The sequence below is a fragment of the Uranotaenia lowii genome, chromosome 2, assembly GCF_029784155.1.
Source record: "Uranotaenia lowii strain MFRU-FL chromosome 2, ASM2978415v1, whole genome shotgun sequence".
Lineage (NCBI taxonomy): Eukaryota > Metazoa > Arthropoda > Insecta > Diptera > Culicidae > Uranotaenia > Uranotaenia lowii.
Genome location: NC_073692.1, coordinates 111,792,719 through 111,810,811, shown reverse-complemented (window position 1 = coordinate 111,810,811; position 18,093 = coordinate 111,792,719). Strand labels below are relative to the sequence as shown.

The following is an 18,093-nucleotide window of genomic DNA, read 5'->3' as shown; positions in this document are numbered from 1 at the left end:
TTCTTAACGTATTTAAGCTTATAGGAAAAATTCTATCATATTAGACAGTGTTTAAAACAAATGTATTTCGAACCCCACGATCACAGGCGTGGCTCAGTAGAACAAGTTCTGCATCGCAAATGGTTGCTACTCCGTGATTGACCGAGGCCATCAATTTTGCGCAAAGGTCAAAAGAATGATTCTTGGGATTAGAAGGCCATTCTCAATGCACAAAACTGATGCTCTCTCTTTGAACATCAATAAAGGCGCCGGCCACGTCCTAGTAGTCAATAGATAGTAAGGAAAAGAAGAGAGAGGAATAAAAGACATAAATTCGCGCTTTAGGACCGAGGTTACCTCTGCATCCTAGCAAAAAAAATTTATTGGGAATGTGGGAAAAGGGAAACGATTTGGAAACACTTTTGACAAGTGCATGGATCTGATTTTTTAACCAGTTTTTTTATCTCCTATAATTCGATTATGAAAATTTAAAATCATATTGTATTGAAGATACTAGATTCGCATTGTTCACTAAGAAATATGGCCCTATTTTGAAATCGTGATAAACAAATTTATGGAAGCTTTGTGTTACCTTCAATTTACTTACCGAATAATCAAATCCATAATTATTTTAGTATCACCTGAGCCTGAATTTAAATGTTGCATAAATGTGATAAATTTGATTGATTTTTCAGAGGTTTGCGTTACTATTTTACAACTTTTACTGATAACTTCGGCACCCAACTTACTTCCTCGTTTATTTTAAAATATGTTGATATAAAAAAATCCTTTGAAATCCAATAATTCCAAAGATTCTAAACCATTCTTCTGCGCATTTCTCAAACACCCAAAATTTGAATATAAACATTTGGCTAAATTTTACCAATCCCTACTGGAAAATGGAAGAGTTAAAAAACAGCTGTAATTTAAACGAATTTCATATTAAAACACAACTTCAGTTACTATGTATTGGGTTGATTTAGCATATTGTATGCCTTAATAGCTTTTTCTTTATTGCATTGATGACTGTTCAGAATAAAGTTTATAGTCAAGTTAATCTAGGCAGTTGAAGTATTTGATCATTATATAAGGTACACCGGAGTAAAGGGAACGGTTTTCCATATAGTTCAACTTTGCAAAATCATATTAAAATCAATCGTGGGTCGATTTTGATGGAACACATCTAAGTTGGATGCTTAGCGTGTTTTTTAATAAATGCTGAAAAGATCAGCTAGAAAGATACCGTACGAAAACATTTTCGCGGAACCAAATTATGGAAAGAAAATTAAAATGATTAAACAGTATCTCAAGTATCTCAACAATTTTCAAAGTTGTAATTTTTTACCAAAACCAAAATTCATTTGTAAATGTTTGAAGTGCTGCATATCGCATCGTTTTTATCCAGTAAAGTTTACTTGTGAAATATTTCTCTCTGTGAAATATTCCCTTCCTTGCTGACAACAATAAACCTGTCAAAATAAGATTTTATTTTATTCTATATTTCAATCCAATTCATCACTTATTTAAAGTGATAAAATTAATAGAAACACTAAATAGAAAAAAAAATACAAACAAAAATCTACTTATCTTGAAATCCGGATCAGAAAAGCATAGTATAATCCAAAACCTCGCGGGAACTCTCGCATTGGGCCCTCGGACGTAGTACCAGTCATTTTTGTTCAATAATTTTGGAGAAAAGGAATACTTTTTCGACGAAACTCCATCTTAGTGTCACAGATCATATTAACACGTTCCACCGGATTCACAAACCAACTATTTTAAAACTATTTTTCACACTTGAACATCAAAATAAAAATTTTCGCGGACGGAGCGAAAAAAACGCGTGCAATGTCAAAGAATCATCGCCTACCTCTCTCAACGACTTGACGAAGAAAAACAATAAAGATTAACTCTATTCCACCATTGAAACCTACGTTGTGACTTAGTTTTCAACAATTTGAAATAGGAATTGGAACCCAGTCGTAAAGTGTTTTGAGAAAGTTTAGCAGAAACGTGTAGGTCTCCAAATGTGGGTTTACAGAAAAAAGGCAAAAACTCTCCGTTACTCAGAAAAATACATTGTACAAAAGCTTATGATTAAGAGGCTTTTTTTATTGTTTGTTTGAATTATTGATGATTTCGACTGCTATGCAACTCAAATATTCATGATCTCCGTAAAAATTCCAAAATTTGACCAGAAACTCCAGGGTAGGTAATTTTATGGTACGGTCGATCTTTCCAGTACTGGCTTCAAAATGTCGTTTTATCTTAGAGTAAAAATATGCCTTTTTTCCTTATCACTTCATCCTTCCTCCAAGTTTTGTTAAGGTAGAAAAAAATTCAACTGATGGAAAGTTTTCAAGGTAGTTGGAGTCATTAGCAGTAATGGTTATTTTTTTGTGCTTGTAGAAATTCAGCCAAATCCAAGTTATTACCTAAATGTCACCGGAAACATAGCTCCTCTGGTAGAGAAAAAAAACCAAAGCTCTACATTCCACATGAAAAAATATTCAAAGTTGGCTTCAGACACAACTGAAAGTAATTAAAACCAACTAGATTTGTTATGTTCCTTTAAACCGGTGCTGCTGGAACGGCAGTCATTTACATGTAAACGTGACACATTAATCAAAAGTGCACCCAGTGCAACAAGGTTACCCTCGTGAAAATAGTTAGGCTCCAGAAATCTTAAAAGGAAAAAGGGTGGCATACCATATTTCCCCCTTTCTCGCCCAGCTCCAGAATGGTCATATTTTAGGAGAAATTATTTGCACGCTAAAACGGCCAAATTTATTAGTCTCATTTCACCGCCGCTGGTCACCAGCCAGTGAGGTGCAGCACAGGAATTTCGACTCTCATGAAATTTTGTTGTCAGTTAGTGGGTCTTTTTTATAAGAGAGGTGATGCAAAATGAGGCACACCTTTAGACAACCACCACCCCCTGACTCCACCCTCACCACAAATAACCTGAAACTAATATCATGAAAAAAACAAAAACATGTTTGCCGCAGTTAGCTCGCGTGCAGGCCGTCATGTCACGATTAAGAATTTGAAATATTGGCTGCTGAATCGGTTGAAAACTGGAGTTGGTTGCAAAGGTCTACTAAAACAGTTGAAATTATATATAAGTGCCCCGTACTCGCATAGGACTTGTTTGTGTTCCGGAGCTTGGTAATCGGTTGGGTTTCCACAAATATTTAGTTTGCGAGAGGTGACGTGTCATTATTTATGACCGAGTGAACCAAAATTCACAACAGTGTTTGAAAATTTTGAGGCTTGAATTTCTAGCTGAAAAATACAGTCGAGCAATAGAAACCAAAGATTTATCGTACTCGTCCGAGAAATTCCCAAAATTGAGAAAATTATTAAATTATTAAAACCGTCTGATTTGTCAAAATAATTCCAAACTATCAAAATTATCGTTATTGTTCACAATTATCAAAATTGTGAAATTATTAGAAAAAAAAAAGGCCAAATACTCAAAATTGTCAAAACAGTAAAAAATATCGAATTTTTCAAACAAAAAGATAAAATTTACACGAGAATGACTCAAACATTATACAAAAATGATTCAAATTAACGGAAAAAACACATAAAAATGTCATAAAATTTCGCAAAAACTACACACAAAATGTCTCAAAAAATACCCCAAAAATTGCACTCAAATGTCACAAAAATGACACAAAATAAAATATAACAAAAATGGCACAAAAATGACAAAAACACTAAAACGACACGAAACTGGCACAAAACTCACATAACATAATGGCACAAATGATAAACCAAAACAAAAATGTCACAAAAATTACCCCAGAATGACACAAAAATTACACCCGAATGCCAAAAACATGGAAAAGATGACTAGAAAAGGACACAAAAATCACATAAAAATCACAAACATGTCAAAAAAATAACATAAAAATTACTCAAAATTGACACAAAATGACACAAAAAGACTCAACACAAATTAAGCACAACAATAACACAAAAATGACACAAAAATAATCAAAAATCACAAAAAGGACAAAAATGACATAAAAAAGGAAAAATAACAAAAATGACAAAAATAAGCATGAAAAAATAAAAGATGGCAAAAATGACAAAAATGACAAAAATTTCAAAAAAAAAAAATAAAAATTTAAAAATGACACAAAAATTACTCAAAAATAACAAAAATGACACGAATGACAAGAATGACAAAAATGACAAAAATGACAAAAAATGACAAAAAATGACCAAAAATGACAAAAAATGCAGAAATGACAAAAATGACAAAAATTACAAAAATAACAAAAATAACTAAAATGACACAAATACCAAAAATTTCAAAAAATACAAAAATAACAACAAGGACAAAGACGATAAAAATGACAAAAATAGCACAAATGACAAAAATGACAGAAACAACTAAAATGACAAATATACAAAAAAATACAAAAATTACAAAAATATCAACAATGACAAAGATAACAAAAATGACAAAAATAGCACAAATGACAAATATGATAAAAATGACAAAATTGACAAAAATAACAAAACTGACCAAAAATACAAAAAATATAAACAAATGACAAAAATGACAAAAATGACAAAAATGACAAAAATGACAAAAATGACAAAAATGACAAAAATGACAAAAATGACAAAAATGACAAAAATTGACAAAAATGACAAAAATGACAAAAATGACAAAAATAACAAAAATAACAAAATTGACAAAAATGACAAAAATGACAAAAAGGACAAAAATTACAAAAAGGACAAAAATGACAAAAATGACAAAAATGACAAAAATGACAAAAATGACAAAAATGACAAAAATGACAAAAATGACAAAAATGACAAAAATGACAAAAATGACAAAAATGACAAAAATGACAAAAATGACAAAAATGACAAAAATGACAAAAATGACAAAAATGACAAAAATGACAAAAATGGCAAAAATGACAAAAATGACAAAAATGACAAAAATGACAAAAACGACAAAAATGACAAAAATGAAAAAAATGACAAAAATGACAAAATTTACAAAACTGACAAAAATGACAAAAATGACAAAATTTACAAAAATGACAAAAATGACAAAAATGACAAAAATGACAAAAATGACAAAAATGACAAAAATGACAAAAATGACAAAAATGACAAAAATTGACAAAAATGACAAAAATGACAAAAATGACAAAAATAACAAAAATAACAAAATTGACAAAAATGACAAAAATGACAAAAATTACAAAAAGGACAAAAAGGACAAAAATGACAAAAATGACAAAAATGACAAAAATTAGAGAAATGACAGAAATGACAAAAATGACAAAAATTTACAAAAAAGACAAAAATGACAAGAATGACAAAAATGACAAAAATGGCAAAAATGACAAAAATGACTAAAACGACAAAAATGACAAAAATGAAAAAAATGACAAAAATGACAAAATTTACAAAACTGACAAAAATGACAAAAATGACAAAAATGACAAAATTTACAAAAATGACAAAAATGACAAAAATGACAAAAATGACAAAAATGACAAAAATGACAAAAATGACAAAAATGACAAAAATGACAAAAATGACAAAAATGACAAAAATGACAAAAATGACAAAAATGACAAAAATGACAAAAATGACAAGAATGACAAAAATGACAAAAATGACAAAAATGACAAAAATGACAAAAATGACAAAAATGACAAAAATGACAAAAATGACAAAAATGACAAAAATGACAAAAATGACAAAAATGACAAAAATGACAAAAATGACAAAAATGACAAAAATGACAAAAATGACAAAAATGACAAAAATGACAAAAATGACAAAAATGACAAAAATGACAAAAATGACAAAAATGACAAAAATGACAAAAATGACAAAAATTACAAAAATGACAAAAATGACAAAAATGACAAAAATGACAAAAATGATAAAAATGACGAAAATGACAAAAATGATTAAAATGACAAAAATGACAAAAATGACAAAAATGACAAAAATGACAAAACTGACAAAAATGATAAAGATGACAAAAAAAACAAAAATGACAAATATGATTAAAATGACAAAATGGACAAAAATAACAAAAATGACCAAAAATACAAAAAATAAAAATAAATGACAAAGATAACAAAAATGAAAAAAATGAAAAAAATGATAAAAATGACAAAAATGACAAAAATAACAAAAATGACAAAACTGACAAAAATGATAAAGATGACAAAAACAACAAAAATGACAAAGATGACAAAAATGACAAAAAAGACAAAAATGACAAAATGACAAAAATGCAAAAAATTACATAAATGACAAAAATGACCAAAATGACAGAAATGACAAAATTGACAAAATTCACAAAAATGATAAAAATGACAAAAATGACAACAATGACAAAAATGACAAAAACGACAAAAATGACAAAAATGACAAAAATGAAAAAATGACAAAAATGACAAAAATCATTAAAATGACAAAATTGAAAAAATGAAGAAAATGACCAAAAAAGTGTCACGAAAATGAAAGAAACACGACATAAAAATCACACAAAAATGACAAAATGATGACCCAAAAATGGCAAAAACGACAAAATAATAACACAAAAAATTACGCGAAGACTGACTTCATTTTTACCAAAAAACACAGAAAAAAATAACATCAAAATTTATCATAAACTATACAAAAATTCATACAAAAAAGGCGCAAAGATTACTCAAATTTTACTTTGAAACAAAAATTGTACATTAACTTTACTCAAAATTGGTTGATTCGACTTATTGGACAAAACTTTTGAATAAACAATATTAAAATAACAAAAAATACAGAATTGAATCAATTTGCAAAAATGACAAATAACATCACACCATTCAAGAATAACTGAATTTTGGAGCGTCTTGAATTTTGTTTGGTTTATAAATTTCACAAAATTGTTGGTTTTTTTATCTTGTTTCTCATCAACTATTGAATTTATTCTGCTTTGCAAGTGTTTCTGAAGGTTTTTAGTACTTTCATCTTAAAAGCTATCTGACTTGTTCAAAATAATTGAACATAAAAATCAGATAATCACGATTTGCATATCACTTGCGACTCAAACAGACACATCCAAGTCCCTACATTGAGACTCTCGTGCTCATACAGCTACTTTGAAATTTCTGACTAATTGCAACCATAAAGCTGTCAACTACCGTTTTGTTTCACTCATATAAGTAGCTCTTTGAATGCACCACCAAACTCTCGCCATTTGACTCCCTCACTTTCAAAAGTCACGATTTTGACCGGGACTGGACCGGACATTTCTAACATCCAGCAAAGGCCGGTGTCTTAACTAACTATACTTAATACCAGAAGGGCGAAACCCCCCTGATAGCCTTAGCCCTCGAGTTCCTAGACCAGGAATGGGTCTCAATGCTGCCCGATGCTTTGTCCAGCATGAAAGGGCAATTTTCGTCACGCCGGGAATATGAACATACTTTTTTTCATTCCACTTTTCGGTTGGGTACTTGGGAGCAGATAATCCGTTTCTTACTAATATCAAACAAAAAGTTTAAGGCTTCTTAGGCTGTAACAAACCGGAGGCATTTCACTCCAAACGATCCAGTTAAGGTTCCCCATGACTTGAAAATCCCACCAGTGCAGTCGCTAAGCTGTATGAAACAAAAAAAAAATGAATTTTACGACCTGTCATAAATAGTGAGCTGCAACAGGCACAGCAGCACTTTTCCTGCTGATCGGATCATTTCCACGAGCTTCAACCACTATTTCGCTTAACCTCCCAAAGCCAAAGTGCGTTCAATAACCAATCTGAGCAATGTGGAAGGTGCTTTAAACTTCGCTAGGATCGTATTTACTGCGCTTTGAACTTGAAAAATCGAACCCCATAGACCTCGCTGCTGCTGCTTCTGTTACTTTTTCATGGTCAATGAAGCTTGTTTCATATTTTTTAAGCTCAATAGCTTATCAGAGTCTATCTCGGAGGGGCCAACTAATCGGATCGACTAATCTTTGTTTATGCGCAGTCCGGGCCGATTTGTTGAGCTTTTGTTCAATTGTGAACTTGAGAGGGCTCGGACAGCAAATAGCGGTTGTATAAATACCAACTATCGTCCACGGGTAACGAGCCCATTCAAGAGGTATTAATTCATAAAATTTATGTTTTATAGATTTTCAGATTGTTTGGTAACGGTCGTGTAAGTTCAAGTAAAAGTTTCAAGGTCTTTTTCCAAGCGGGCTGTACGACAGAGCCTTACTCTAAGCTCATGATCAATGCTACAAACATTAAGTTGGATCTTGTTATTATTTACGCATAATTTTCCACTTTTAATCTCATCTAATCTTTTTCCTGAAATTACGAATTCCGATGTTGGATTCATTTTTGAACCTCATGTAAAATTAAGTATTTTCTAAAAGTATTTTCAGAATTGGATAATTGTTCCGGAAAAATAGAACCCCATAAATGCTCTATACTTCAAATTATCCTGTTCAAAAGTATGTAAAAGATTGATTGTTCGATGTGAATAAACTACTCTAAACACTTCAACCCTCTACAATTATCAAACGAAGTACACCAAGGTTTTTTTACACGGTTTTTTTACGCGGTTTTTTTAACAAGGCTTTTTTTACACGGTTTTCGGGAATAAACACGGGTTTTTTACACGGATTTCGCGAATTAACACGGTTTTTGAGAGAAAATATTCAAAGGAAAACACTTAGAATCTTTTTGAAGTTGGGAAAATCTTAGCTCTGAGACTAAGAACTTGATACATGAGACCTGAGACCTGGGACCTGTGACCTGAGACCTCAGACCTGAGACCTCAGACCTGAGACTTGAGACCTGAGACCTGAGTCTTGAGACCTGAGACATGAAACATGAGACCTGAGACCTAAGACATGAGACCTGGAACCTCAGACAAGGGATATTATACTTGAGACCTCAGCATAAGACATGAGATTTAGGACATGAGACCTGAGGCATGAGACAAGAACCATGAAACATGAGACTTTAGACCTAAGACATGAGACATGAGGCATGAGACATAAGACATAAGACATGAAACCTGAGACATGAGACAAGAGCCATGAAACATGAGACCTGAGACTTTGGACCTGAGACCAGAGAAAAGCTACTAGTATTAGTACCACGAGAAATTAGTTTAGCTCCGATTTTAACATGCGACCCCTCTAGTGAAAGGGTTTGACTTGTAGGTGACGAAAAACAGTGTCGCGAGATCTACTAGCTGAAATCATAAAAATTCATGATAAGAAGGATAAAAATTTTGAAGTTATATTTTCATTAATTGCAAATTTCAAAGAATACGATGTTTGATAACAATTTTCGAAAATTTGTAGAATCTTGTTGAATTTTTCAAACAATAAAAAAACGCACGGGCTCACAGCCACACAGGCTCTCTAGAATGATGATTTTACTCAATTTTCGGTGGGGTGGGTGGGTGCTGCAGTTTCTGCTTGCGCGATTTGATTTATTTTGCCAGTTATTAAAGCAAAACATGATACAAAATATAATAAATACGCTTTATATATCATTCAATTCCCCGGATTCTCAAGATTACCCCATGTCACCAATATCCAGGGTGGTCAGCGAGTTTCCAATTTCAAATCCCCGTTTTTTTCTCGGTTTTCCATTGTGAGATATTATGTTTTACACGGTACATTTTACAAGATTTATTGACGGAACTAATAGGCATTTAATGATATTTGTGAGTGAAAGTGTGTGAAAACTGAAAATTTTCTGTGTATCAATTTTGTCATTCAAAAGTTATTCACAGCTGCAAAAATAGTGGTGAGACTTGTTGGATTTCGTACCGATAATAAAGTATTTAAATGTTGAAATGTAAAAGGGTAAGAAAACAATTCCAGTATTCCAGTTGTTCAACGAAAAATGTCGTCTTCGTCTTAGTCTTTGGATGCAAAAACAGAGATTTATTGTCATTATTTCCTCCATAACTCTAAAAGGAATGAAATGCCCATAGCGATGTCTTAAAATGAAAGATGCAACATCAAAAGGGCAGGAAAAGGATACATTTTGCCGAATATTTGAACTTAGGAAATTTCAATGCTATTATTTGATTTCACTTGGGAAGCTATAAAGTTATAAATGTGCATTTGAAAATGGGTTCATCAATCTTCTCAATCTTCTCAATTCTCAAAATATAAAATTTATAAAAATTGCCAGAATGAACCAAATTTAAAATTTTTAAATAATTCTAATATTGAGTTTTGGATTTATCACCGCGATTGTTTGTTCTTCGAAATTATCGACGTTTTTCGGTGAGTTTTAATAATAATAGAACAGAGTCCAAAATCAAAATAGTTCAGACGATGGCCAGTTAATTTGTCCACTGAGGAGGAGCGAATGCCAGAGTAGCTCGAAACGTATGGACAACTGGTAAATCTGTTTTAATATTATTAAAACTCACCGAAAAACGTCGATAATTTCGAAGAACATGATTCTGATATATAAGTACATATATTCAGAAAAATGTACAAGCTTATTTTGTGCTGTTAATGTATTTTACTTTTGAACTCGGACTTGAAAAGTTGAGCTCACACTCTGAAATACCAACTTGGTATTGTTATTATGATCCAGAAATGTCGATACTAGTTTCAAAATATAATTGCCAATTCGAACTTGGGTTTAAATTTTGAATTCTAATCCTTAGATTTAAACTTAAAAATTTACATTAATAATAATTGAATAAATACCATTATAGTTGTTTCGTTCTATTGTTTGATTCTGAATATGGGTATATGATTTTCAAATGTTATCTGAACAATTATTTCCGAAATCTTAGAATTGTGTACTGTTTAGCAAATTATGGATTTCGATTAATAGTTTCTAGTTTTGATTTTATTTCTGTTCTAAAATAAGTATGTTGTATCCAGATAATGAGCCTAAATCTAGAATTTCAAGCTCAGTAATATTTTTACATTTTGAAATTTAATTTTCAGACCCATTTTAAAACTTGAAATCTCAAACTGAAACCAAAATCTTCCAAAAAATTCATCTGCATTTTCAGTCCAGCTTCTGACTGAATTTGTAACTCAAGTCTTAACGCAGAGAACTTAATTTGACTTTCTCTGAATTCTGAATGAAATCTGTATTCAGAATCTAAACATGAAATACCATACGAAGGCTGAATTTTTAATCAAATAAGAATAAGATCAAATAGGAATAAGAATTTCGAACAATTCTAGAATTATTTTCTAACATTCGGTGAAAAAGTAAACATTGAAGAATGGAAACAAGCATAAACTTTTCTCATTTCGTATTTTCATCAAAAACTACAATTACGTCTAGGAATAAAATATGTAGAAAAAGTGATTTGCACTGCATAAGGTTTTTTCCCGGTTTTGATGGCAAATTCCCGGTTATTTCCCGGTTTTCCCGGTGCTGTTTTAAATTCCCGGTTTTTTCCAGGTTTTCCCGGTTCGCTGGCCACCCTGCAATATCATCAAAAAGTCAATCCCTTTCACTTGACGGGTCGAAAGTTGAAATCGGAGCAAAACTAATTTCTCACGGTACAAGCACTAGTAGCTAGCTAGTGTTTTCGTCACCTGCAAGTGAAGCTCTTTCACTTGACCGGTCTAAAGTTAAAATCGAAGCTAAGCTAATTTCTACTGGTACTAAACCTAGTAGCTTGAACTAGCGAAGTCGCGACACTATTTTTCATCACCTACAAGTCAAACCCTTTCACTAGAGGGGTCGCAAGTCTAAATCGGAGCTAAGCTAATTTTTCTCGGTACTAACACTAGTAGCTTGGGTCAGGTCTAAAGTCTCATGTCTAATCTTTCATGGCTCTTGTCTCATGCCTCAGGTTTCATGTCTTATGTCTTTTGTCTCAGGTCTCAAGTCTCAGGTCTCATGTCTAATTTCTAATGTTTCATGTCTCTTGTCTCAGGTCTCATATCTCATGTCTCATTCTCATATCTTATGTCTCATGCCTCATGTGTCTCATGTCTCAGGTCTCAGGTCTCAGGTCTGGTGTCATGTCTTAAGTCTCAAGTCTCATGTCTCAGGTCTCATGTCCCATGTCTCAGGTCTCAGGTCTCATGTTTTATGTCTTAGGTTTCTAGTCTCAGGTCTCAGGTCTCAGGTCTCAGGTCGCAGGTCTCAGGTCCAATGTCCCATGTCTTTGGTCTCATTCTTCAGGTCTCAGGTCTCATGTCTCAGATTTCAGGTCCCTGGACTCAGGTCTCAGGTGTCATGTCTAAAGTCTCAGGTCTCAGATCTCAGGTCTCATGTCTCTTGTCTTCATTCTCAAGTCTCAGGTCTCAAGTCTCAAGTCTCAAGTCTCAGGTCTCAGGTCTTAAGGGTCAGAACTTCAGAGCTGTAGAATTTAAATGGTCTTTTTTTACACGGTTTTCGGCAATTAACACGGTTTTTATTCACGTTTTTCGGGAATTAACACGGTTTTTTTTCGCACAGTTTTTTTTTACGCGGTACGTATATCAGTGTAAAAAAAAACCTTACTGTACAAAGAATACTATTTCTGGTCTTGTACAATCAGGGATGAAAAAATGTAAAAGTTTTTTCAAATGAATTAATAATCACTCTGTAAGTGACATCTCATGTCTATTCTCTCATTTTGTATCACTTTGATGTCTTCCACAAAATTGTAGCCAGTGAAATTTAATATTAGATCATGTTATTGAACTATGGAGTAAGATTAACGCTTAAAGTAAGTCAAGTGTTTTCACAGTTATTAGTATGATTTTGTCTTCGAAAAAACCATTAAAAAGGTTAGAAAAATCTTTAAAAAAAAAGAATTTCCAAACCCCCGATGGATTATTTCAAATTTGGGCTGAGACTCCGTGTCCACGATCTAATCTTAAATTTAGATGTTCGTGAGATACCTTCTGGTAAATTGGGAACGCGAGTGATAGGGTAACTTAGTTGACGGACCTTTGACGGTGCTGCCAATCATCGATATGTGTGACATCCATATTTTAAGAAATGGAATAGATTTTTTTGTACGTGGAGCGAGTCTTTTAAATTTAAGGAAACGTCCCTGGAAAGTTTCTGGCTACATAAAACATCACTATGAAGACTAGGAAAAAGGAATAAGCTGTTTGATTCGGATGTGTTAAAATAGGGAAGAGGCCTTCGAGACAAGACGGTGATGATTAGACCCAAATATCAGGATCTACTCCAATCACGGAATGAATTTACACAATATTGGCCTGCCTTGGATTGTTTTTGTCTAGTCGGTAGGCTCTGCTTGAGAAAACATCAAGTTTCATTGAGATTCCGTATGTTCGTTAAAAAATGATTAAATATGTTCTGTATGTGTTTGTGTTCGTTTAAAGAAATTAATAATGTTCTAACAAAATTTTAAAATATACCTTGAAATTCTCAGCAAATTATGTTTGATTATACGTTATTATTGAAGAAGGAAAAATTGACTGTTTCGATTTTTCCGCTCTTAATGCAGTAAAGCATGGCTCAGTAAAACTGATTGATTTTCGGAACATTGGATTCATCACCATAAGAAAATAATATGAAAATTTGTAATTTATTCTCTTTACAGCCAGTGAGAAAGCGAAATTTCTTGTTGTTATTACGAATCGGCTGTCAAGTTCAACATTGCACCGCTCCGAAGATTAGTTCATTGCTTTTTCCCGTTTTCATGTAACTGTCAGACAGGAACGCGCGATAGTAAAAAAAAACCACGATAATGATCAAGCATACAATTTAGTGTACACTATGATCTCCCTCTCTTTGCAACAAATGAACCGACTCGAAATGGTGCAAGGCGCGGTTCATTCAATTGCAAACGTGACTTCTTTATTTTCTTTCCCTGTTCCAGGTATCTCCCCTCCCTCCCCCTCAATATCTCACCCAAAGCTGACAGCTACCACCCAACTAGCCAGATCACCTGAGATTGAGAGTCTCACCTCAACTCAAAGAACTAATCCGATCCAAGTCTCAGGCGGCAACGGCGGCTGATTATCTGATCAAGTTCATTTCTCTCCCTTTCACGTACAAAATTATGATTATTATTTACGGTATAAATGTAAGGAGATAAAAATCATAGAAATAAAAAAGCGTAAGTTTCTTTCCTTCCAATCCCTCAGCATCTTTGCCCACTTTGTGATTTGAACTCGAGAAGACACCAAGAAAAAACACTTTCCTCGTGTTCAAGTTTCAATGCCACCAACAACCACAAATCTCCCACACGTTTTAGTTGCGGTTTATGGTTTTGCTGACACTTTTCAAATGTTCAATTCTGCCGACAACGAACGACAAACGCGAGAAGAAGTGGGGAGATGCAATCCCAAAATGGGAGCTTTCTAGTTATGATGAGATGCTGCAACATTAGTTATTCTGCTTCAATCATTCATGACTTCACTACCCCTCTGGATTGTCCCCCTTCACTCAAAGCGAAAAGAAATCATAAACATTTCCCACTCTGTCGCCATCATACATATGTTAGTGTATGGATCTCGATGCCCTGGATGAAATGAAAACATAACCTTAATCCGCGACGCGGCGCGCCTGCTTTTACAATGACGATGATGATGTCTTTTCAAGAGTCCCGGAAATGGGTTACCTACTCCCCAGATTTGTTGCTAGAGTGCACTTGTTTTGTTTGGATTGTTTGTTTTGTTTGATTCTTACCTTCTGCCGTCATGAACTCGATCAGTTGTTCCAGCTCGTGGGACATATGACAGGTCGCATTCAATGGAAGGTTGTAATCCAGGGCGGTATAAACGATGGTACCGAGCTTCAGGAGGATCTGGAAAGGATAGAAGAATTAGGAGAGCGATTAGTTTTTTGCTTGTTTCTTATTAACTAGCTTTTATAAAAACATATTAGGGGGATGGTGAAACTTGTTTCATGGTGTGTAAAGAATCCTCATTCAACGAAATCCGTTATAAAAATAAGTGTGAAAACTCACTTTGGTTTCAGATAACCTGTAAAAGAAGCATCCCTTAAAAAAATCTTAAAAGAAGCAGCGGTAAAAAGACCTTATCATTTTTTTTGCTACGCTGTTTCACTTCGTGAAAACTTTTTTGTTACCAATTCACTTAAATCCGTTTAAGTCTAGTGCCTTGAGCAGAGTAATCAAAATTAAATTGCAAATCAGGGAGGCAACAAACGACTTGTGAATTGACAAAGTTTAATACAAACAATTCAAACCTGCATCATACATTTAGATCGATTTGCTTAATTATGTTCACTGTTCAGTCCTTCAAGAAAACAATTAATAATCTAGAAAGATTCGTTGCAGTATTCTTTTATTATATAAAAGATGATGAAAACTGTAAACATTTCAACCGTATTTCAAATTTTAGATAAGCTTAGCTTAGCTACTCACATCCACCTCGAGTCGTTGAACCCGAAATGCTTGAAAACTGTTCATAATGACGAATTTCAAAAATATATATTATTAAGTATTGATTATTTATAATTTTATGATGAAAACAAAAGAAGACATTTCGAACGATCGTCACAAATCGTTGCTACTTCGTGATTGACCGAGGTCATCATTTTTGCACTGAGGTAAAATCGCGCTAGGGATTGGCAGCACATTCTCAGTGTACAAAACTGATGCTCTCTCTCTGAACAAAAATAACGGCGCCGGTCACGTCCTAGTAGTCAATAGATAGGTACTAAAATTGGAAAGGGATGAAAGAAAAAAATTTGTTCTCTAGAATTGAGGTTACCTCTGCATCCTAGCAAATAATCTATGGTTGGTAAGCAAGATTGCCGATATCACAGAAAAATCTGTAATTTCACAGAATTTTGAGCAAATTTTCACCACAAATTCTGTGTCACAGAACACAGAATTTTGGGAATAATCACAGATTTCACAGATTTTATTAAATTTTGTACGTGTTTCCAAAATTTTAATTTTTGATGTAAATATAAATATTTGATTTCTAAGTTTAGATTGTAAAAATAAATTAAGATTAACGTGATTGATTTTGCTCAAGTAAAATGTTAAAAAGACCCAATTTTTCATGAATCTTCATTGAAACTCAAATAAATAGAGTCACAGAAAACCATCACAGAGTTTTTGGGTTAAATCACAGAAATTCATTTTCATTTTAATTTTTTTTTCGCCAAAAAAACAGATTTTTTTTTAACAACCTTGGTTGTGAGGCCTGGATAAAGAATAAGGTTGGGAGACACTTTTTTCTTATTCTACCTTGCTTAATCAAATTTATATTATGTTTAGGACAAAAAGCAGCTCAGTTACTGTGTTTCGAACTTGCCGAATTCTTATAAAAAGGCACTTTTACACTCATAAGCCTTGCAAAACTGGAACGGCGTAATCAAACGAAGAAAGTACTTCACCGTAAGTTAAAATCTAATCAGAACAACCGTTAATTGAATCTTCTGGACTTGAAAACTAGATATTCATCAGCATATGTGAAACTTTCTGAAACCTAGCAGTAAATTGTGCAATTAAAAAAGGCCTGTTGCAGCTCAAAGCCATCTTTATGGCATTCGCGACTTTATTTCAACGTTGCAGTTGGCGGACAGTTATTGAAAAACTTATCCGGTACAGCTGTGTTCGATGTTTACTCTTGGGCTCGAACTCGCGGAAATCGGCTCAGGAGGCAACGAACTTGCCAACTGAGTACAGCTCAAAGCGATATTAAAACAAGTTAAGGAAAGTTCAATATAATTTATGGAGATTTAAAAAAATTAAAATTAATGAAACGTTTTTCTTCCAAGTTCCAGTTTCAAGTCTTGTTTGAATGATGCTGTTTCAAAAGTCCCTTGAAAAGCAAAATGCAATTGAGGAAAGATTTTTAAGAACTCAGGGATAAAAGGAAAAAAAACTGTCTAATCTAAAGATCTGAAGAAATTATTTGAAAATAATTATTTTGAAAATTGAAATTTGAGCTGTAAAGTACTTTGATGGAACGAAGATTTTTGATTTAACTATTAAACTACTTTGTTCCCAATCAGGGGAGGAAAACAAAATGATGAGATATTATGATATTCACTTTTTTATATCAAAATGAGATTTATTTCAGTACTCGTAGGATGTTAAAAAAATTTCAAATTATTTCAAAAAGTCCATGTAACAATAACTAAATTATATCACCTTTTGATAGCATCATATAAAGTATATAACTCAATCACATATGCCATTGAAGAAAACAAAAAATGAGTATTGCATACAAACTTTCATGCAATGTTTGCTTTGGACTCAAAAACTTGTATGCAAGGATTTATTGTCTCCTGCTCAAACTTTCACAACTTTAACAAAACAATATCACAAAATTATATTACCTCTTGATAGCATTATATCAAGATCATAACTCAATCAAGTAGGATTTAGACCACCAAAAAGAGGTCAATCCATTCAGCGGGACAATTTTCGAATTTCGACCTGAAATTAAGTTTTTCGACATGAACCAAAAAGGTACATATGCGTACCTTCTCTCAGAATTGAACGTACCTCAATAGTTTCAGAGTTATAGAACTATGCGATTGTACCGGTTCAATTTCAGGATCTCGCGTATTAAAAGAGCAGAAAACATATTTTTTCCGGAAAATTGATGTACCTCGGAGATACATCCAATTTCAATAATAATTTTTTATCAAACTTTAAAATTTGTCATACTTAGTTAAATAAATTTTTTCCAGTGACTTTTGAATAATTTCAGGGCGATTTGATGCATTATTTGTTATTTTTTTTTTTTTTTTTTTTTTTTTTAGGTTTTATTTTTGACACTTTACCAGATTATTTGTTATGCTTAAGTGTACTTAGTATGAAATTTTGCTTAAAACTCATTTTTATGTAGTTAAAAAGCAAATGTTGAATAACTTTGCTGTTTCTTGACCGATTTCCTTCGTTCTAGAAAATATCTGATGTACCTCGGAGGTACATCAAATTTCAATAATAATTTCTTATCAAACTTTGAAATTTGTCATACTTAGTCTACTTATTTCGATAATTTGTGAAATTTGACACACTTTTGTGTAAAATGATTTGTCAGTGTATTTAGAAGTTCATTTAAATTCTCAATCGACTAGTTTCAGCGAACAGTGTGTACAAAAAAAAACCAATAACAACAATAAAAACAAACGAACCAAATCGTTTATCCGAAATTGTCTAAATTTCCGTTATTTTTGCTGGT

At 32.8% G+C, this 18,093-nt stretch overlaps 1 protein-coding gene across 1 annotated transcript in view; it reads right to left on the bottom strand.

The window, feature by feature from the left end:
* The window catches only part of LOC129741779 (protein spire-like), a 432,182-nt gene that overhangs the window by 257,981 nt on the left and 156,108 nt on the right, over window positions 1-18,093 (bottom strand). Inside the window, exon 3 of the mRNA XM_055733564.1 lies at window positions 14,612-14,729. Within this exon, the coding sequence (XP_055589539.1) occupies window positions 14,612-14,729 (118 nt within the window). The remainder of the gene's footprint in view (window positions 1-14,611; window positions 14,730-18,093) is intronic.